General features: G+C 42.4%; 1 protein-coding gene across 10 annotated transcripts in view; it reads left to right on the forward strand.

Moving 5' to 3' along the window:
- The window catches only part of LOC104068773 (glypican-5), a 501941-nt gene that overhangs the window by 219841 nt on the left and 259344 nt on the right, over window positions 1–22756 (forward strand). For all 10 annotated transcript variants that reach the window (XR_008451209.1, XR_008451208.1, XR_008451207.1 and 7 more), the window contains one exon: window positions 5814–5934. Coding sequence is in view for 7 of the 10 variants with exons in the window: in XM_054074212.1 (XP_053930187.1) it covers window positions 5814–5934 (121 nt within the window). In the remaining 3 variants the exon portion in view is untranslated. The remainder of the gene's footprint in view (window positions 1–5813; window positions 5935–22756) is intronic.

Raw genomic sequence — 22756 nt, forward strand, 5'->3', positions numbered from 1 at the left:
TGCAGTTCTCTCTTGTTCTTCAGTTTGACCAGCAGGTCTCGACTCAGCCATGCTGGTCTCTTCCTTTTCCTGCCTGATTTCCTACATCTGGGGTCTGAGTGCTCTTGTGTTTTGTGGAAAGCATTCTTAAATATTTTCCAGCTCTGTTCTGCTCCCCTGTGCCTGAGGACCGTGTCCCAGGGGATCCTACTGACTGACTTCTTGAAGAGCTGGAAGTCTGCTTTCCTGAAATTTAGAATCCTGACTAAACCCATCGCCTGTCCCATATGCCTCAGGACCTTGAACTCCACCAGTTTGTGATCACTGCAGCCCAGTCCGCCTCTGATATTGATGTCAGTGATAAGCTCACTTGCATTGGTGATCATCAAGTCCAGCATTGCATCCGCTCGGATGGGGGATTCTATTGCCTGGGTTAAAAAAATTATCTTCAATGCACTCTGGGGGTCCCCTGGATTGCCTACAGCTTATCCTGCTGCTTTTCCAGCATACATCAGGGTGGCTGAATTCCCCCTGTAGGTTGAAAGCTTGCGAGCATGACGCCTCCTGTAGCTGGAGGAAGAAGGGGCCATCAGTAGGCTCTGCTTCATCGGGTGTCCTGTAGTACATTTGTACAGAGAATAGGACAGTCACTTCTTTTTAATGCCAAAGAAATGAACAGTTAAATGTGACTTACAAACCAGTAGATTCTCAGTAACGAAGAGTTTGAGTTTGCCAGCATGTCTCGGGAAGGTGTTGATCAGAATGGAGTTATTCAACCAGTATCAACAAAAAAAAAAAGATAAAAAAAAATGCATGACAGGTTACAAAAAAATACAAATTCTGGTTCAAAATTGTTGCCTTGGTGATCTGTAGGGTGCAATTACATTTTTTTTTAAATGTGATTAACAAATTAGAAACATCTCAACAAATATCTTTATTTTTGTCACCGGGTGTTTTATGCTTATTTTATGGGTAAGGCAGCTCTCAATGTTTTGTGACAAAGCGTTTCCTTAAAAGCAGTTTCTATCACATAGAGATGTTTGTGGCGGATCCTGGATTCCTCTGCACAGAATGTGAGGCTTACATTTTCAGATTTGCCTTGTGGTGTTAGATGTCCTGTTTCTCCCAAAGTTGGATAAGAATTTTGATGCCTTACATGCAGCAATTTGGCCAAGTACTGAAGTGGAGAAAAGAGAACTAAAATTAAGAGAGTTGCATTCAGATGAAGTTCAGGTTCTGGGTAGCCTGAATTTCCAATACAGATCATTCTGAACTGCTCAGTGCACGTTACAAAGCGCGTGACGTTCGGTGTGGTGTCTTGCACTGGAACCACTCTGGTGAGGACACATGCTGGAGCTACCTCTGTTCAGGAGAAGGAGATCAGAGCATTGGGGTGCTTAGGGGATACCAGTAGCACAGCTCACGGTAACAGCACTCCAAGGAACATGGAGTAGTGGGAATAGCCTCCCAGCTGCAGCTTGGTCACTAATGCTTGGAAAAGCTGCCTCCAAGAGCTTTACCAGACACTTGTATCCCGACTGGTATGGTCTCCTGCTGGGAGGAGGGAAGGAAGTAGTGTGGAAACAGCCCCTGTGTTTTGGGGCTTTTGTGGTGAAATATCACTGCTGGTTAGATCTCTCCCTAATGCGGCTCCTGGAGCTGTTTGCCTGGAATTTGAAGTTATTTCCATTTGATGTGTTGGTTTTGAACTGCTGAACTGTCTAAAATGTTATATTTGTTTTTGAGAAAATCCTGTACCTTTATCCCTTTTTTTAAATTTGGAGTCAAAAAGGATACATTTCAGAATAGCCTCTTGCTTTATTTTAAAGTAAGCGTTTAGACTCAGGTATCTTAATTTTTCTGTATTTCTGTAGAAAACAAAAATGCGTGTCCTCAGTTGAGATGCAATCCCATGTGTAAATAGGATTTCGGTTTTCATCTTTTATTACACCTTTGATGAGGTGTGCTAGCTAAGGTCTAAATTAGTTGTGACTATTCATGCAAAATACTGTAAAGCTAGGTTGGGGGGGAGATTGGGATTTTTTTTTAGTTTGGGTTTGTTTGTGTTTTTTAAAGTATCATAGCTATCCCGAATGATCTGTGGAATAATATTGGCAGGAGGCTTGGGGTCTGGATGAAAATTCTGTCTGCACATGCTGTTTATTGGGCTCCAGTGTAGCAGTTACTTTCAGGCTTGCTCCAGTGACAATATTTTAATACAACTTTCCTGGCCATTCCTGCTGACATTTCTGGGTTTACTATGAATAAAGTACTAGAGCTGTAACTAGAGTTAACAATTCAGTACTACAATATTTCAGTTAAATTGCAGGTTATTAAATAAAGTGAGCCAATTTCTGATCTTACTTAATGTACATTTCCAGTAATTCAGGATCTGATGTCAACAAAAGAAATAGCTTAGATAGTGCAAAGAAGTGAAGTAATCAGATTATCTCTCAGGAAATGTATAGTGTTTATTTCAAAGTATTTCAGCATGATACAGAGCCCAGTAGAAGGGTCCACAGTGTACAAGGTAGCAATTTGAGTTAGATGGACAGAACAACTTTTTCCAGTACAGACTGGTTGTTGGCTGTGATGGACTGGAGGGAGTTCTTCCGTCTTGCTGCCTGTCCTTTGGTTCTCTGCTCTGTCTCCTTCTCCTCAAGAAGTGTAGCCCACCTTCTCTGAACTACTTTATTCATCTGAGTCTTTCTGGGCCTGGGTTTATTAGAGAAGTGATCTCTCAGTAAGACCACACAGGACAAGTAGACCTTATGGGTTGTTATGGGGAAACCCAAGCGTTGGTTTTGTTGTACTCTGCGAGTAAGTCTTTTGCCTTTCTTTATAGTGGATTTTTACACCGTCCATTTGGCAAATCACATTTATTCCTCCACTGCCAAAGGTCTGTAGTTGGTTTTCCGGGCTTTGCCAGTCATGCAGGTCATGTTCCAGACAGATGAGTAAATCTTATGTGCTGTATACTCCCATTAGCAGCTAGATGTTGGTGACTGCCATACTGAAGCTATGCCAGACCAAGGAGATAAGGAAATTATGCAGGATTCACACAACATATGCATGCTTTCTCTGACATCTGAAGTTTAGGTAATGCACATTATGAATCTAGTTATAAGCAATCTGGGCAACAGAAATACCTATGTGTAATTTATGGATATCTCTAGAGCCTTAAAGAGTGAGTCCTTAAATGTGGATGAAGCTTTAGGGATATTAGTATACACTTTCTCTCAGTGGACGGTGAGCTCATTCATACCAAATGGTCCTATTTTCCTGATAACAATAAAAGAGGGTCTGTATTTAGCAACAGCAAAATATATGAGTTGACTGAGATTGACTTTCCACATTTTAGGTCCCTTTGAGGACTCTGGCATTAATGCTGCTGCTGCTGTTCCTGAATTGGTCATGTTTGTGCAAACTCTGTGCCGTGTGGTGGGTTTGGAATACCACTTAAAGGTATTTAATGGAGGCTTGTGATTCACAGACGAAAAAAACAGTATCCTTTGCCAAAAAAAAACGCAACCCAACCAACCCGGTGGGGAAGCAATTTTGCGGGTTTTATCCTGGATTAGAATGACATAAGCCTCTAGAGAAATTCCAATAGCTCTAACCAGAGCTTGAATGGAGAGCAGTCAAGAGCAATGAAGAAAAACCACCTTTCCTTTTTGCTGCTGTTGATGAGTTTCTGATCAGACAAAGCCATGCACACAGAGAATCACTGAACAGACTGGTGGAGTCCGTGAGCTGACCTGTTAAATTACATTTCTCCTGTGTTGCAACTGCTTGATCTCAAAAAGCTGTGTCACTGTCCCTGTACATCTACAGTGGGTAACCATATGTTTTCACATGGTGAACAATGATGAGCATTCAGCAAACAATCTCATTTGTCAATAAAGGTAGAGCTAAAGACACATAAGGTGCAGTGGTGTTCCTACATTGTCCAAATGAATTGGTGTGGATTGATATGATCTATACCAGTCTTGTCTTCAAAAAAATACTTTAGCTGGGTTCTTCCTAGGGACATCAGTCCAGCTGTCTGAGTCTGCCTGTAACATCAGAACCTGACGATCATTTTGGGCACACTGTTATACCATGCAAGTTTGTACTTCCAGATTAATTAATACTTGCATGAGTTACACATCAAGAAAAATCAGAACATTATCTTTAGAAGGCTCAGTGAACAAAAAAAATACAAACTCACTGAAAAAGGTTTACCTTAATGTTTGTCCTCTAAATACTATCTGGCTAATAGTGCAAAACATGATATTTCTCAATTCTTTTTTCTAAATCGTGTTTTTTTTTGTTTCCTGAGAAGTAGAGCTTATTGTGTTCACTGCAAAGGTGGACCAGTCGCAGTTCTTTTTCTTTTTACCCTACACTTTAAACAGCAGTACACTACAATATGCTGTGCTTGGAATTTGTTGTTTATTCTAGATGAAATTAATATAGGACAAATATATGTTGAGAGCTTTGTCTTTCTACAATAGAGTTTGGGCATTTTTTCTCTTCTTTGAAGGGCTGTCCTCAGGTTCATCACAAACTGACTTATGGTGAAGAATTCATAGACAGGGGAACATCTGGGCTATGTATGTATGTGTGATCAAAGTGAAAGATGTTGCAGGACGCGTCTTTTGACATTTCAGTCCACAGGAGCACTGCCGATTACCACCTGACTTTGCCAACGTGGTGTCTTAATGAGATCGTCGCAGGTTATGTGTGTGAGTTGGAGAGAGTTTTGTTTGGGAACAGTCTCTTGTACAGTTCATCACCGCTCGTGCAAACATCCTTGATCCACTATGCGACAAATGATTGCCAAACTAATTGGAGTGGTTACATCGAACTCTCAGAAGCATGACTTGCCAAAAAAAGGTTGCTCTCTATCTCTCTGGCCCTCGCAGTGTATTGCAGAGGGGTTGAACTTTAGTCATGCACAAACAGATCAACTCTGTAGCCAATGTGCAGTAGTTCGAATACTTCCAGGAAGCACTGGATTCAGCATATGTGAGCTGAAGGCTTCACCTCCTTAGCTGTAGTAAAAACATGCTCAGAAGTAGAGACCAGCTGTGTGTGATCCTGGAATTTTTCCCTTCAGAGTACATGTGTGGAACCCTAAACCAATTCAGTTTGGAGAGTGTTCCAGAAAAGACTGGCAGTAACTGTTCAGTCAACAGTCAGTGAGAGAAGGTCATGGATAAAAGACGGGATCCTGCAGTGTTGGAGCAGCTGCTATTCTTCACATAAAGCAAGACTAGGCTAGGGAGAATTCCTGTACGTGGACCGCAGCCAGCGAGTCCGTAACGCCAATAAGGCATGGTGAGGAGCGCTGGTATAACAGCAGGCGTGGCTCGACAGCGTCTCTTGACAGTTTGAATATAAACTACTAGTCTTGCAAAACAAATCTAATCTCAGATTTAAAGAATCTTTTCAAAATCAGACTGCCATTTCATTGGATTTTACTTCAATCTCATCATATTTGTTTCTGTCTTAAATTCCCTTGTTTTCTGTAATTATGAAAGAACGATTCTTTGGAAGTTATCAGCTTTACTGCATGGAAGATCTAAGAATGGCAGGTAAAAAGGTTCAGATAATATGAACTAAAGGAACTTCTGTGCGATTTATGAAATTGTCAATTCATGGCTTAAATAGTTTGAAGTAATGCATGATACTGCACACAACAGCGATTTTATTCTGTTTTGATGTGTTTAAAAACAAATATATATTACAAATTTCTGCTCCCATTTGCAAAATGTTTGCTTTGTATGAGTCGCCTTTAATAGGGTTTTTGATTCTGATGGATGTGATTCCAGTCACTTTCTCTTTTTCAGTTACACCAGCAGAGTAGTTTCCAATGGACTGAAGGCACAAATTAATAATCCGGAACTGAAAGTCAGAGGATTGGACCCACTCATCAGCAATTTAATTGATAAACTTCAGCACTTCAATCAAGTAAGTAACTTCTAGAGAGAAAAGCTTTTTATGCATGGTTTTGATAGCAGAGCTGAAGCTAAGTTGACCAGGTGGTACTGCTTCTGGTATTGCATTTCCCAGGAACATGGGCCTGAAGTAACCATGGAGTGGGCCCAGGGTTAAAGGCAACTGAAGATTCTGTTGTGCAAGCCAGTTTCTGAACTCTAATGAGGCAAAATTATTTCCCTGGAAGTTGCTCTAGTTCCTGGCTGTTGTTCCATAGTTGTTGATTAATTGTCCTACAGTTCAAGGAACTTGGAGGAGCTCCGGAGCTCCTCCATTAAATGAAGCTTGTAACTATGGTTTTCCATGGTGTAGCTATAAACAAATCAAAACACAAAATGGGCCTATAAGGGTGTGATAACTGAACTGTACAGAATATTGAAGTCAGGACAGAAGGAGCTCCAGGATGAATTTGCCACACACCTTTGAAAGCATTTCTTTGACAGGCCGCCTTCTCAAACACCTGAGCCCAAAAGGAAGGATAACCTACCAGTGAGTTTGTCAGAGGCACGATCGATCCGTGTCTGCCTCTCTCATCAATTTGAGTTCTTCAGATGCACTTGCAGTCCTGGTGCATCTGCTGCCTTTCAAAGTTGAATACGTGGTTCTCTGATATTACGGCTTCAGCAAACCACTTTGTGGGCTCTTAAAGCAGTGCCAGTCCAAATGAGCTGGCGCTAACAGATTTAGCAGAGATTGATTTTCATTTAAAGTAGGCATGTTTTCCTGTCAGCTCGGAAGAATGCTTACAACAGTGTGTTCAGAGTCAGGCATGTTTGCACATTAGTCTGCTCATAATCTTTCACCGTTAAAGAGTGATGGAGCATGGGGATATAAATAGTTGGAAGAAAACTGCTGTAAGATTAAAGTACACCTTTGCGAGTGGGGTGTGCAGGAAGAAAAATAGTCTGCACAGGTAAAACGGGAGGAGGAATTGCTTAGTCAGGATGTGGAAGGTTATTAAGGCTGTGGTTGTGACTGGGAGTCATGGTTTGATCTCTTATTTGCTCCTGCAAAAGTACAACCCTCCTTTACCTTTCTTCAGCCCCTGGTGGTAAATCCATAATCTAACCAGTAATTATTGTTTCTGTTAAATCTTGCTTGGCTCTAATGTTTTTCTGCTGTTCTGTAGGCTGCAGTTTATAGAGATTCTTTGTATCATGCTGTTTGATTTAACTTGCCGTGAGAGATTGCAACAACCAGTCTGATATGGTATTTTATATTACAGGGAAATAGACATTATGTGGTCAGATTGATGAAAAGGATAATTCATTATTTATCTGCCTTTGCCTCGTTATATAGTAGAGTATTAATTTACCTTATAAATATTAGATATATCCATCTGTGTGATAGTCTTCTATAAACACTGACAATAGGAAATAGAAATAGATTAAATTAAAAGTAGCTGTATGTTGGAAATTCTGTTCTTTGTCTGCTGTAGAAAAAACAAAACTCCTGTAATAAGTCGCATACCAATTTTCCTAAATTATGTACATTTAAAGAAGAGTTTTAAAGAATACTTTTTAGCCAGAAGAATAAAATATAATTTCTAGCTCTTACTGTAAGTTGGAAGTGCTACTTTCTGTTACTCCTAATTCTATTTTAGGAGAATATCATCGTTAAGTAAATGTAACTCCCATTGGATTGAGGTGCTTAGCAATAGTGGATTCCAAGGGTGAAGGATTAAACAGAATACTGATTATTGCCCTAAGATGGTTTGTTCTTAACTACTTGGAATAATATGTATTCCTTTGATCATAATTTTAGTAAGTTTTCTTCAGAGATCAAAGCATCAAAGAAGTGGCTAAATATCTAAGGCACTCACATACAACATCAAACGTGTAGCTGTTTTCTGCTTCTTGAATTTTGGTTCTAATATTAATATACAAACAAAAACTGACACTGAAAAGCCGGTTGAATCAGGAGATTAAACTGTCATCAATAGTGTGTGTAGACTATATAGAGGAAGAGTTGTACAGAATCCCATTACTCATTTTCTGGGCAAATTGATTTTTTTACCAATTTCTTTTTATTTTTTTTTTAGGCAATATGTAAGGTGGAATTTAAAAAGTGATAGAATAAGGTATTATCTTTGTATCTTCTTAAGTGTTTGACATTTACAGTACCATTTTAAGCAACAGTTGGATACTGAGCATGCAGAAGTGATCCTAAAGAGTCAGGAAGCCTGGAGAGCAGAGAACAAAGCAATGCACAAAATGTGTGTCCTAGGTGACTTGATGTGTCTTGGCTCCAATAATCATCTACCACTTAAGTAATATTGCTAAACTACCCAGAAGAAAGAGAGAAAGGTGTGCTGAGATTTTTAAAAGAAAATAACATTTCTGTCTTGACAAAACAAGCTCCAGCCATGCTGCATGTGTCCTCACACAGCCGGGACCTGCTGGCTGCCTGTCTCTCTCTCTCTCTCTCTCTCATTCTATTTTGCAAAAGTGAGTGTTTTTTAAAATCAGGGTAATCAGCTGCTAGATAAATTTGCTGAGGTTGTGGAGTACTGTCAACTACAGCTACGTTCAAATCAACAGGATTCGTTGTTCTAAAAGGTGTACCTTAGCTCAGCAATTCTTAACCATTTCTGGAGCCAATCTAATCACTGTTCTCTTTGAGTGCTCCTCTTCCACCTCCCGTCTTGCACTGCTGGGCGCCAGCTCTTCCTCACTGCTCTGAAACCACTGCTGCCCGTCCGCGACGCTGGCAGCCCGGCTGTGGATGTGGAGCAGCAGGGTCAGCGGCACTCGAGGCAACCGGGGTTGAGACGCAGTGCGAGGCTGTGAGGAAGAGCAGCTTGCCACCAGCCGTGCAGAAGTAGCAAACTGTTCATTCTTTTAAACTCAGACCTGACCATCTGTGGTGCACAGCAGACGTTTGTTTGTTAGCTCCTTATTGGGACTTATCGACAAATGTAAAGACAGTCGTAATTTCATTGATCCTAAATCCCATGGACACAAGCAAAACCCTTGTCAATGTATGATTGTTCTAGTTGGTGCATCCCAAGGCCAGCACGTTACGGATAATCTGTATGTAAGGCATCTTCTATTTCTGCCTGTCTTTTAGGCTGAAATTTCAGCTCATTGGAGATAATAGTAGTTCCTCATTTTTTTCATCTGGGACTTAAATCCTCCCCACATACTTGTTGTTATTTTAAAAAAATGATTATGCAAACAGCAGGCTATTTCATAACCACTTTGCAAAGCCAAAATTAAAGTGAAATTCAGAGAGTATTTTTCAGCAACTACCGTTATTTGCATTCCTGGCAGATAAGATATTTGAAGGGTTTATTGCAGCTGCAGATTCACATATCAATAGGATTACTGGGTTACAATTTACAGTAACTTTTACTTTTAGTAATGCAAAAAAAGATCAAGTGAAGTCCCAGGTTGATTTTGAAAACTAGCAGCTAGAAATAACATCTTTTCCTCCCTCTTTTTTTTTGTGAATAGAGCAGATGTGAACTGCAACTGATAATAAACATAGAATCCTCCATTGTGCCTTTTTTGAGTACTAATTCTTGCCACATAATCACACTTAAATATGTTTTATTTTTTCTCTTCAGCTTAATGCTTTTCACAGTTCAAACACAAGCAGTTCTGAGGCCAAAGTTAGAAATCCTAAAGGATTGATTGCATTGATAAGCTATGAGAAAGTTAGGGAAAGGTGAAAAACTTTTCGCTGTAACTTTAGCAGGGTCATGTGGACATTCACAAAGGATTATGTTGTAATAAGTATTATACAAGTTTAACTTCTTTGTATTTTGTCAGCCTACATCTGATTTTGGAAGATTTTGAGAATCAGTGTGTTTTGCTGTTGCCGGTCAGAGATGAATGCTTATGGCACAGCTGTAATTAAAGAAGACAGTGACATATCCTCATGCTTAAAATGAGAGCAATGTCAAGGCAAATCTTGCTGACTCTGGACCCACATTTATTCTTTTTTTCACACTAAAAGCTCATGGATCTGCCAGCTGAACACAGAAATGCCTATAACTTGAATACTTTTTATATTTGTATACAAAGGACGCCATCATAGCAAAGTTCAAAGCAACTGCACTGAGATGGTTCTTATCAATAATATGAGCTATAATTGAATCTCAAATGTGAATTTAATTGGATTAGACAGTGGAGAATAAGTCAATAAATCACTTTACTATTAGTTAATTTAAAGTTCTGTATAGTTTTTAGACATCTATAAAGTTTATTACATTACAGAGTTTTTATATGAGATTTAAGTGGAGACAAGTTGTTTGATTTTCATCCAAAGTTGTAGCTGACATGGACTAAGACTTAGAATATTCTGTTCTTCATTTCATCCAATGAAAACACGGAAAGGTAGTCATCTTAGAAAGGTTATTGCTATAGTACTTCTAGTACTTGGAATTTAAACAGCTTCAACAGGCTTAGAAGTATTATTGCTTGCCTCCCAAATATCTCCCAAAACTTGCAGAGACTTGTATCTCTTGCAAAACTGAACACCTTTCCCACGACTGCCATATGTCTAGATTTCCAAAACAGGTCCTCTTGTTTCTCTATCCAAAGCAATTGGAAACTTTGGACATTTCTTCAGGATTTCAGGTGCTCAGTTTCCCTTTTGGAAGTGTGCAGCAAGACATGAGCCAGCAGTGTGCCCAGGTGGCCAAGGCGGCCAATGGCATCTTAGCTTGGATCAGAAACGGTGTGACCAGCAGGTCCAGGGAGGTTATTCTCCCTCTGTTCTCCGCACTGGTGAGACCACACCTTGAGTACCGTGTTCAGTTCTGGACCCCTCACCACAAGAAGGATGTTGAGGCTCTGGAGTGTGTCCAGAGAAGAGCAACGAAGCTGGTGAGGGGGCTGGAGAACAAGTCTTATGAGGAGCAGCTGAGAGAGCTGGGGTTGTTTAGCCTGGAGAAGAGGAGGCTGAGGGGACACCTTATTACTCTTTACAACTACCTGAAAGGAGGTTGTGGAGAGGAGGGAGCTGGGCTCTTCTCCCAAGTGACTGAGGACAGGACAAGGGGGAATGGCCTGAAGCTCCGCCAGGGGAGGGTCAGGCTGGATATCAGAAAAAAATTCTTCACGGTAAGAGTCATCGGGCACTGGCAGAGGCTGCCCAGGGAGGGGACCGAGTCGCCTTCCCTAGAGGTGTGTAAGGAGCAGGTTGATGAAGTGCTTAGGGACATGGTTTAATGGAGTGTTAGGAATGGTTGGACTCAATGATCCAGTGGATCCTTTCCAACCTGGTGATTCTATGTGGAGATCCCAAAGGATACCCATTTCCTCTTTGGTGGCTGACCATGCAGGCTGACTGTGATCTGAGGCATTGACTTAAATACAGATGCACAGATCAATAGAATAAGATACTGAAGGAATTGAGCCCCGGTCCCAGCTGTGTAGTGTGTACAGGGGACTGACAATCTGTGCAAATGCACGACTTCAGGGCTTTCAGGATTCACTGCACGCAGATTCTGTGATAGAGGTACTTCTGTGATGGTAATCTAGGAGGTGAAGGGCTGTGTTCTCTGCATATCCAAGGCTACGCCATCGTACTGTGTTGAGGGTGCCACCCTACTTGACCCCAAGACTGATTATATCTTTTGCAACTAATGTAGGACCCACGTTCCTAGTCAGTTGGTGAAAGCGGTCTGTAACGCGGCAGAGACCGTTAATTCCTCAGTGCAGGTTTTGAATGGTCTGGGTCATTGAAGTTTTAAAGATTAATCTTGCCTCAGCTTGTCTGCAGTTCAGGTATAGAAGAGGTTTTTATTGAAGCAAACACTTATGCAGCTGTGTTGGTCCTGTTTGAATTCGCATCGCTATAAAGGCAGCAACAGCCCTCACCACATTCATCTCCAAATATAAACAGTGATAATTGAATTAATCCAGTAGTTATTGACTGATTAATAAATGGCAGCAAGAAATGCATGTACTCCAGCAAAATAAAAGTAGAATTAATGAAACCTGAAATGTTTAAAGTCTTATAATGTCAGGAAAGAGCAAATGGATCATTTTTTTATTTCCTGCTCTGCTATATAAAACTTGTTCACCCCTGCTGTCAAATAGAGTCATCTCAGATTACTTCATCAGTTATACAGTTTGTTTCTCATCCTGTTTTTTTTCAAAATATTTGTTCTTATTAGAACCATGGACTTTCTTCTCCCCTGCCAAGAATCAGACATCTCTTTGCTTCTAGGTATAGATACTGAATGTTAAGCTCCACGATAAGTTATGATCTTTTCATAATTCATATGCAATGAAACAATCCAGCTTACTCAAAGACTGAGGATAATCTTTCTCAGTGTGGTTTTCTATTTCTTAGGAAATAGATATGCACATACATAACGTACGCCCTAAACAATTTTGGAGACATCAGATTTCATCCTATCTGTGATTAAAGCAAGAAAAGATATATAAATGTTGCCAGAATCTGGCAGATTTCTGTCACAGATAGTTCTTGACAAGTTTTCTTGACAAGTCATCATTAGGAAGAAATTCTTCATGATGAGGGTGATGAGGCACTGGCACAAGTTGCCAAGGGAAGCTGTGAATGTCCCCTCCAAGGATGTGTTCAAGGCCAGGTTGGACTGGGCCTCCAGCAGCCTGGTCCAGTGGGAGGTGTCCCTGCCCATGGCAGGGGGATTGGAACTGGATGGGCTTTAAGATGTCTTCCAACCCAAACCATTTTCTGATTCTATGATTCTGTGATCTTTGGGTCCACAGCATTTTGGGTTTGTCACATATTTTCATGTTGACTTTTCAATCAAAGCTGAGAAAATGTGTCCTCTGTATATTAGGGGATTCTTTTGTTACTGAGAAAAATCAAATCATCCAAGAGCCCTCTTTGCAAAGCAGTGTATCAGACAGTAGTGCATAAGGATATGGTACGATAGAACAGGCTAATGATGATGCTCTGCTAGGCAATATTTTTTGCAATACAGGCTGTGGTTCTCAGGTGACTAAACATGATATAGCTGCTGATTGCTTTGGAGCATTTATCTGTTGGGCTTTCCAATAGAAGGAATAGAATTCAGAAGAAATGTACTCAAACTGGGTGGATAGAAAACCAGACCAGCCTGCAATAATTCAGTCATTAGGCAATTCAGCTGGAGGTGTGGGATCTCCTTGTTTAAGGCTGGGCAGGTCCAGTCACCGCATGCAGAGGTTTTGTTCTGTTCAGTTGTGTTTTAAACAGAAAAGGAGTTTGGAAGCTTTAACCTTGGTTCTGCTGTGGCATTAAAACTTTCAAAACCAGAAGTTTGTCCATGAATCAGAACAAGAGAGCTCTTTCTAATCCAGTCCCACTGACAAAACGTCACTGGAGAATTGTTTTATGGAAAGCACATGTTAACATTGTAATTTATTGCTAATTGGGGTATATATCATCCATGGCTGAAATCAGCATACTTTGCTGCCCTGAGGTCTGCTGGTTCGTTGTTTGATTTTGTTAAATATAGTGACTTGAGATACAATTAAATAATTTTAATTAGAAGTGAGAAATTACTTTTAGTATTAAAAACAGCATGAAGATTTCATCAGAAACAGAAATCATGTGAAATACTGGCTCAACTAACCTAAAATGTAGCATTTTAAAATAAGACAAGTCTGAATCTCAATGTAAGTCCAGCGTATCTCGTTATATGCTAGCAAATATATAATGCTAAAATGCATGTTTATTATTCATGTGTTGTGTCGTAGAGTATGCCGTGCTATTTGTCTTGCAAGCCTTTTCAGAAATTATTTGCCCAGATGGGCCATTGTATGTGTTTTGCTCATTCTGGGAAACTAGCCTTAATAAATCAAAATCACTTATTGAGTCACGGCAGTGACTTCAGCCAAGTGGAGGAGAGGGAAGGGAGAGCTACTGTTTCGGTCTGTAACTGAGCCAAAACATTTCACGTATAGAAAAACATAGTTTGAAAAGGCGAGTCTTATTTTCCAAAAAAAACCAGTCTGTCCTTTGGCTTCAGTGCCAAGTGCTGATTAGTGAAACGTGAGCTGATATTCGTTTTCATGGATCAGCTGAAAAGTGTTTTGGATCCTCTGGTGTCATGGCTGTGAGTGAGGGATCCCCAGAGGGATCTGCTTTGGCCCAACCAGTGAAAAGTGGTGTGGGAGTGTGAGGGCTGCTGTGGAAAGGCCAGGCAGGAAAGTAAGACAGAGCCCTGGACCACAAGACATCTAGTCTAGTTACCGAAGAGTGATAGATTTGGGGTTGGAAGGGGTGATCCAGAGATCATCTACCTCAACTTTCTGTTCAAAGGAGGGCTTTAGGTTTGGTTTCACAGGCCCCTGGATAATCTAGTCTTGCGTATTTCTAGACGGGAAGTTTCCATCTCTCCTCTGGTGCCTGCCCTTCTGCACTGTGTTTGTTTGCTTGCTTGTATCTATGAAAATAGGTACACAGGTCTTAAATGCCTCACTTCTTCCTGTTTATAGTGTTCTCAAGGTCCAGCTTGAATTTATAGACAATAGTCTTTGGGCATGGAATGTGCACTTGATACCTTTGTACACTGAAATATGTTCCAGTGTTTAAAAGATCAGCTATACAATAATGTCATAGTGGGTTACCTGAAAGTTCCTACTTCCTATAGGAAAATGGGAAGGAAATCCATTCCATCCAAAGGAAATGACAACCAAAGTCTCCGTGTCATGCACAAAGCAGAATCCTGTTGTGAGTCCAGCTTGCCTGGCTTACCACCAATGAGGATGACATGAACAAGAGAAGAATACTGGTTAGGCAGCAGCCTGCTTATTTACAGAGCTCAGAATTTCCATACACTTACTGGCTGGAAGAGAAGTTACTACTGTGCACACGACACTGCAAAAAGCCTCAGGCGTTATAGCTGGAAACCCTTTGCTCACTACATTTCTTTTGAATAGCAGTGAGGTGCAAGTAAGAGTCTGTATGCTGTGGCTCCTGTGCGTTTGCAAATGTAGCCTCGTCCTGAGCATTGGTGGGACTTTCTCTTCCCTCAAGTGTGATATCGTGGCTTAAAATGCCACTTTGATTTGAGCTCTGTGGTTCTGAGAACATCCAGACCCTCAGTTTCTATGCCCCTAGACACCTCAGGCTTTGGCTAGCTGAAGTGTCTTGAGCTGCAAATATGATTTATTTACTATGCGCTGTTTAGTGACACCTAAATCTATCCTGCTTCCGGGGATCATATGCATTTTATATGAGATAATACATTTATTTTACTCGCCTTTTTCCTGCATCAGAAATAAGCCTGTGCCTCAGCACAGTTAGGTGGGAGTGGATCTATTTGATGCTGAGTGTTTCCAGTCCCAGATGTCATGGATGAACTTCTCATGACGCAGAACAGTCACTGAGGAGACCACTGGAAATGTTAACCTTTGTATTGTCTTAAAACTAATAGCAAAGTGAAAAATGAGACACAGTGAATAAGACAGTGTCACTTCACATGTAGAAATCCTACACTTTCATTGCTGTTTTTTCAAGCTCGTTTTTGAGCTATGCGGTCTTCACTGTGGAGGAAAGTCTTCCCGTGGAGAGCCTGTTACCACGTAAGTATCATGTTAAGTGCTTCCCCCTCCCTGGAGATTTGAAAGTTGCTAGTACTTAGCAAGCATGAACAGCTCACAAACAACTGCAGAAGGTATCTGCCTCACTTCAAGGCAGACACTGGGTTCTCTACCTCTTACGGCTATTGAGAGCTCACAAAAATGATCACTATAGAAGCATTGGGGAGTATTCACAAAGGGTAACGTTGGTCTTGTAAAGCAAAGAAGACCCAGCATGTATAGCCATGCTCAAGCCCAGAATCAATACTTACGCATGTCCGTAATTTTAAAGATGTAAATAACTGCACTGGCTATTTACAGCGTGCATGATTTTAATTATACGCATATTTGAGTGAAGACTATGCTGAAAACTAAAACAGATACAGGCCCTGGTGCAAGACAGAATCACAGAATCACAGAATCACAGAATCACAGAATCACACAAGGTTGGAAAGGACCCATTGGATCATCGAGTCCAACCGTTCCTAACACTCCCTAAACCATGTCCCTAAGTACTTCATCCACCCGTTCCTTAAACACCTCCAGGGAAGGCGACTCGACCACCTCCCTGGGCAGCCTGTTCCAGTACCCAATGACTCTTACTGTGAAGAATTTTTTTCTGATATCCAACCTGAACCTCCCCTGACGGAGCTTCAGGCCATTCCCTCTAGTCCTGTCCCCTGTCACTTGGGAGAAGAGGCCAGCTCCCTCCTCTCCACAACCTCCTTTCAGGTAGTTGTAGAGAGTAATAAGGTCTCCCCTCAGCCTCCTCTTCTCAAGGCTAAACAACCCCAGCTCTCTCAGCCGCTCCTCATAAGACTTGTTCTCCAGCCCCCTCACCAGCTTTGTTGCTCTTCTCTGGACACGCTCCAGAGCCTCAACATCCTTCTTGTGGTGAGGGGCCCAGAACTGAACACAGTATTCGAGGTGCGGTCTCACCAGTGCCGAGTACAGAGGGAGAATAACCTCCCTGGACCTGCTGGTGACCCCATTTCTGATACAAGCCAAGATGCCATTGGCCTTCTTGGCCACCTGGGCACACTGCTGGCTCATGTTCAGTCGGCTGTCAACCAGCACCCCCAGGTCCTTCTCTTCTGTGCAGCTCTCCAGCCATTCTTCCCCCAGTCTGTAGCGCTGCATAGGGTTGTTGTGCCCCAAGTGCAGGACCCGGCATTTGGTCTTGTTAAACCTCATCCCATTGGTCTCGGCCCAGCAGTCCAGCCTGTTCAGATCCCTTTGCAGAGCCTCCCTACCCTCCAGCAGGTCGACACTTCCTCCCAGCTTAGTGTCATCTGCAAACTTGCTGAGGGTGCACTCAATGCCTTCATCCAGGTCATTGATAAAGACATTGAACAGAGCTGGACCCAGTACTGAGCCCTGAGGAACTCCACTTGTGACTGGCCTCCAGCTGGAGTTAACTCCATTGACCACCACTCTCTGGGCCCAGCCATCCAACCAGTTTTCAACCCAGGAGAGTGTGCGCCTGTCCAGGCCAGAGGCTGACAGTTTCTGAAGCAGAATGCTGTGAGAAACTGTGTCAAAGGCTTTACTGAAGTCCAAGAAGACTACATCCACAGCCTTTCCCCCATCCAGTAGTTGAGTGATTTTGTCATAGAAGGTGATCAGGTTAGTTTGGCAAGATCTGCCTTTTGTAAACCCATGTTGACTGGGCCTGATCACCCGGTTCTCTTGCGTGTGCTTCATGATAGCACTCAAGATTACCTGTTCCATGACTTTCCCTGGCACTGAGGTGAGACTGACAGGCCTGTAGTTCCCCGGATCCTCTCTGCAACCCTTCTTGTATATGGGCACAACATCAGCCAGCCTCCAGTCTAGTGGAACTTCCCCAGTCAGCCAGGACCTCTGGAAGATGATGGATAGGGGTTTGGAAAGGACATCCGCCAGTTCCTTCAATACTCTTGGGTGGATCCCATCCGGCCCCATAGACTTGTGGACGTCTAGCTGGGCAAGCAAGTCTCTAACCGCCTCCTCTTGGATCACGGGAGCCTCAATCTGCCCCTCTAACTCTTGGATTTGTAAACAGAAGGAACAACTTTCTTTGCTATTAAAGACTGAGGCGAAGAAGGCATTAAGTACCTCAGCCTTGTCCTTATCCCCTGTCACTGTTATTCCTTCTGCATCCACTAGAGACTGGATATTCTCCCTTGTCCTCCTTTTCCTGTTAATGTACTTGTAGAAAGACTTTTTGTTGTCTTTCACAGACTTAGCGAGTTTTAATTCTAGTTGGGCCTTGGCCCTCCTGATTTTTTCCCTGCACGATCTCACTTCGTCCCTGTAGTCCACCCAAGATGCCTGTCCTTTCCTCCAGAGCACATAGAGCTTCTTTTTCTTATTGACGCATCTTGAGATCACCCTGCTCCACCAAGCTGGCTTTTCCCCCCGCCGGCTCCTTTTCCGGAACACAGGGATGGCCTGCTCTTGAGCTGATAGGATTTCATTTTTCAAGAGCGCCCAACCCTCATGGGCTCCCTTGCCCTGAAGGACTGTTTCCCACGGGACTTTGCTAATCAACCTTCTGAACAGGCCAAAGTCTGCCCTCTGGAAGTTTAATGTGACTGCTTTGCTAACCCCCTTCTTAATCCCACCTAGAACTGAAAACCCTATCATCTCATGATCACTTAATCCCAGGCGTCCTCCAACCGTCAAATCCCCAACAAGACCTTCCCTATTCACAAACAGCAGGTCTAGGAAGGCACCCTCCCTTGTTGGTTCGCTAACCAGTTGTGCAAGGAAGTTGTCTTCGATGCACTCCAGGAACCTCCTAGACTGTTTCCTTTCTGCTGTATTGTACTCCCAGCAGACATCCGGAAAGTTAAAGTCTCCCACAAGGACAAGAGGCAGAGATTTAGAGACTGTCCCCAGCTGTTTATAGAAGAGTTCATCAGCAGCTTCTTCTTGGCTGGGTGGTCTGTAACAGACTCCTATCACAAAGTCCCCTTTCTTGTGGGCTCCTCTGATTTTAACCCATAGGCACTCGATCCCGTCCTCACCGTAATCCAGTTCGAGAGTTTCAAAGCACTCTTTGACATAGAGGGCTACCCCGCCTCCTTTCCTACCCTTCCTGTCCCGCCTGAAGAGTTTATATCCCAACATAGCTGTACTCCAGTTATGTGAGTCATCCCACCACGTTTCTGTGATGGCAATGACATCATAGTCACCTTGCCCTACAACAGCTTCCAGCTCATCCTTCTTATTGCCCATGCTGCGTGCATTGGTGTAAATGCACTTCAGCTGGGCTGATGAACCTTCAGCCCTCATAAAGGGAAGAGAGTTTATTCTCGATTGACTGGTCCTTGGAATAACTAATTCCACAGACCCAGTTTTATCCTTACTGTCCCCACTTATACTCGCCCTCACTTGCCCTATTGTGGTGTACTGGTGGTCCTCTCCAGCACACCATTTCTCAGCCGCTGGTTTCCCACTTCCAGGCTCATTCCCAAAGACTTCTGAGGTTAAACCCTTTGTATACTTGCTGGAGAGTAAGACTCCTCCTTCAATAGTGTAAGTCAAAAACTTAACATTGAGGCTCTTATACCAGACCATCGCTCTTCATTGATAATAAAGGGAATCAAGGGAGGGTCTTGTGGCAAGACTAGCATTAACCTTTGCCAGTCCACTATTATTTTGCCCCCAGGCTTCCCCTTACCAGAATCCTTCATTCAGTTAGGTATTTAAACACACAGGTCATCCAGCCGTTGTGGAGGTGCATATAAAGAGGTGTGTGCTTTTTCGTGCTCTGGTGTCAGGTATGTTCCTGCACAGCTGTTCATGCATTCCAGGACTGTGGCCACACGCACATCACATTGCACAGTCCCCAGAAGAGACAGGGGTAACAGGATTGAATTTTTTTCAAGCAACCACAATGTGTCCTCAGTCTTACACTGTTCAGTCACATCTGAAGATGAATTTATGTAGGACTCTACATGCTTTTAGCGTGTGTAACTGAAAAAAAAAAGAACAGTGTCCTGTTGTTTCCACCTTTGGAAAATAAAATTTATAGCTCCAATTTATTTATAATTCTAATATGGAAGATACTTTTTCTACATGACAAAAACTTTTCCACAGTAATGAAAGTGTCTAGGATCTAATTGAAGTGCATTCAAATGATTGTCAAGTTTGAACACAGCCTTTAACAGACAAAAGCAAATAACTAGAACATAGATTACTGACATGAAGTACATAATGTTTTGAATGCTGCCATATGCCCTGATACACATCAGCCTTGCAAACAGAATCAAAAAGCACTCAATGCCATTTCAGGACTCTGCATCTTGTTTGCTCCTTTCAGTATCTATAAGAGGAGCCTCTCACACTAGTTTTTCAAAACGACATCTTCATGGGAGTGAGCGGACAGGCAAACAATGTAGTTATTGGATAATATAATGAAGCGTGACTGCATCACTGCAGTAAAATCACGCTGAACTGTATTTGATATGGCATTTGAAATAAGAGAATCTAATAATATAAAATGGATTTCAGAAGGGTAAGTGGAAGGCTTGAGATTTGTCTTTCTTAGGCCATATAATTGGGGCCGGATGAAGTCGTAAGGAGAGGAGAGAGGGCCATGGGCTGTGGTGAGATGCAGGTGCTTTGAACCACTTGATGAAGCTGACCATTAGTGCCAGTCACTTGGATAAAAGTTTAATATTAAAGAGCTTTGTTGCATGAAGTTCTAGTCTCAAAGGTAATTTTGAGTCATGAGGCACGTTACAGAAGTTTTAACTGAGGTGTTTAAAATGAATCACTTCAAGTATTAAAGTTCAATTTGGACTTCATTTAGGGTGTTTATGAACCATATGTAACAATATTACACTTTCTTATTAGAAAGGTTATTTCAGTTATTGGTTAAAATACTTTTCTAGATATTATTTCATCTAGCTTTGCTGGTCACTTCCAAGTACTTGGCAAGCTAAAACTGTACACCAGTTAACAGACATGTAAAAAATTTTTTGTTAGTCATATGATATAGTAACTAATAAACCAGACAAAATATAATAAATTGCTACTTAATTCTGAGATGGCCAAACAAAACTAATTGCATTTGATTTCTTTTGAAAATGTGAATAATTGCTTTTTGAAATAAGAAGTTTCTGTTTAGCACCTAAGTTTAATGATAAAAGCCCGGAAGTCATGAGTGCATATTCAGGAGGTGGGATTAACTGGTAATAATTCAGCAGCAAAGGAAAAACATTTCAAAATTTGAAAATTACAGAAGTAAGAAAAGTAAAATACTAAACAGTACACGGCAGAAATTATGACGTGTAAAAGTCAAGAAGAAAAGCTAAAGATGTGATGTAAAAACTGTGACTGGTAAGGCCAGTTAGATAGCAAGTAATTAATAATAGGCCAAAAGTATCCCTGTGTAATACATCGATTCTATAAACACTGTTAAATGTTTGGCTTTATTCTTTGAGGAAGCTGAAGTTGTCCTGTCTGTCTGCCTATCAGACTGCTCCTCCAACTATTTTTCCAAATGATGAGGTTGAACCATGTTTCCATAGCTGTTTTGATCTGTGCAAGAAGTTTCTCCCTTTGCCCACTACTCCTGTTTCCGTTAGCACATATGGCAGTCTGATTCCTGAGAAAAGATTAATGGAAGAAACTCCTGAGAGTGATGCACTGAGCACATAAATGAGGGCAAAGGATGCAGGGCGTTGTGTTCTGAGGGACTGCCTACATAAGAGTTTTAGCTATAAAACTGGTGTTGCACTGTTTTGATTATGCCAGCACATTTTTGTCTATGTGAATGCTTTTTTTAATCAGTTTAGGCAGGGGAAAACTTGAATGACTGTAATCTGGGTTTGGCTAAAATATTTCAATATATACTGTCAAGCTGGAGTTAAACAAATGAGCAGGAGTTAAACTGTGTGCAGTTGCTGTGCGACCTGCTTTTAGGCTCGTAGCATTTTCAGAGAGATCATATGATCAAAATGTATTTGTTACTTCTGGCTAGTTCACAGAGAGAAAAAGAACAAGACACTGGAGCCTCGAATCCAAGGAAACTCTGGGCTATGGTGGATCCTTCGGGAAGTTTGAATCCTAGGGAAGATTTTAACAACCTTTTACTATGAGAGATTGGCAAGCATCTAAAAAGAGCAAGTTGGGTCTGGTCTCCATTAACATTATTATCTGGATCCCAGAGAAAGTCCCCAGCATGATCCAGGTGTGAAGGTAAAATCATAGAATCATAGAATCACCAGGTTGGAAAGGACCCACGGGATCATCGAGTCCAACCATTCCTAACACCTCCCCTGACGGAGCTTCAGGCCATTCCCCCTTGTCCTGTCCTCTGTCACTGGGGAGAAGAGCCCAGCTCCCTCCTCTCCACAACCTCCTTTCAGGTAGTTGTAGAGAGTAATAAGGTCTCCCCTCAGCCTCCTCTTCTCCAGGCTAAACAACCCCGGCTCTCTCAGCTGCTCCTCTTAAGACTTGTTCTCCAGCCCCTTCCCAGCTTCGTTGCTCTTCTCTGGACTCACTCCAGAGCCTCAACATCCTTCTTGTGGTGAGGGGCCCAGAACTGAACACAGGATTCGAGGTGCGGTCTCACCAGTGCCGAGTACAGAGGGAGAATAACCTCCCTGGACCTGCTGGTGACCCCATTTCTGATACAAGCCAAGATGCCGTTGGCCTTCTTGGCCACCTGGGCACACTGCTGGCTCATGTTCAGTCAGCTGTCAACCAGCACCCCCAGGTCCTTCTCTTCCGTGCAGCTCTCCAGCCATTCTTCCCCCAGTCTGTAGCGCTGCATAGGGTTGTTGTGCCCCAAGTGCAGGACCCGGCATTTGGTCTTGTTAAACCTCATCCCATTGGTCTCGGCCCAGCAGTCCAGCCTGTTCAGATCCCTTTGCAGAGCCTCCTTACCCTCCAGCAGATCCACGCTTCCTCCCAGCTTAGTGTCATCTGCAAACTTGCTGAGGGTGCACTCAATGCCTTCATCCAGGTCATTGATAAAGACATTGAACAGGGCTGGACCCAGTACCGAGCCCTGAGGAACTCCACTTGTGACTGGCCTCCAGCTGGAGTTAATTCCATTGACCACCACTCTCTGGACCCGGCCATCCAACCAGTTTTCAAATGATGATGGACAGATTGTGGAGGGTGAGAGAAGGCAGCAGAATATTCAGTCTGAGTCTCCTGCTCTCATTTTTTCTCCTATCCCTTCCTTCTTCCCAGTCTCCATTGTAAATGAAGCATTTAGTTTTGCAAGAGGTAACTGGGTGTCAGGAGAAGGGTAGAGCGTGAGACCTGTGTGTGTGAAGGAGTCC

The sequence above is a fragment of the Cuculus canorus genome, chromosome 9 (genome assembly GCF_017976375.1).
Source record: "Cuculus canorus isolate bCucCan1 chromosome 9, bCucCan1.pri, whole genome shotgun sequence".
In the NCBI taxonomy this organism is placed as follows: Eukaryota; Metazoa; Chordata; class Aves; order Cuculiformes; family Cuculidae; genus Cuculus; species Cuculus canorus.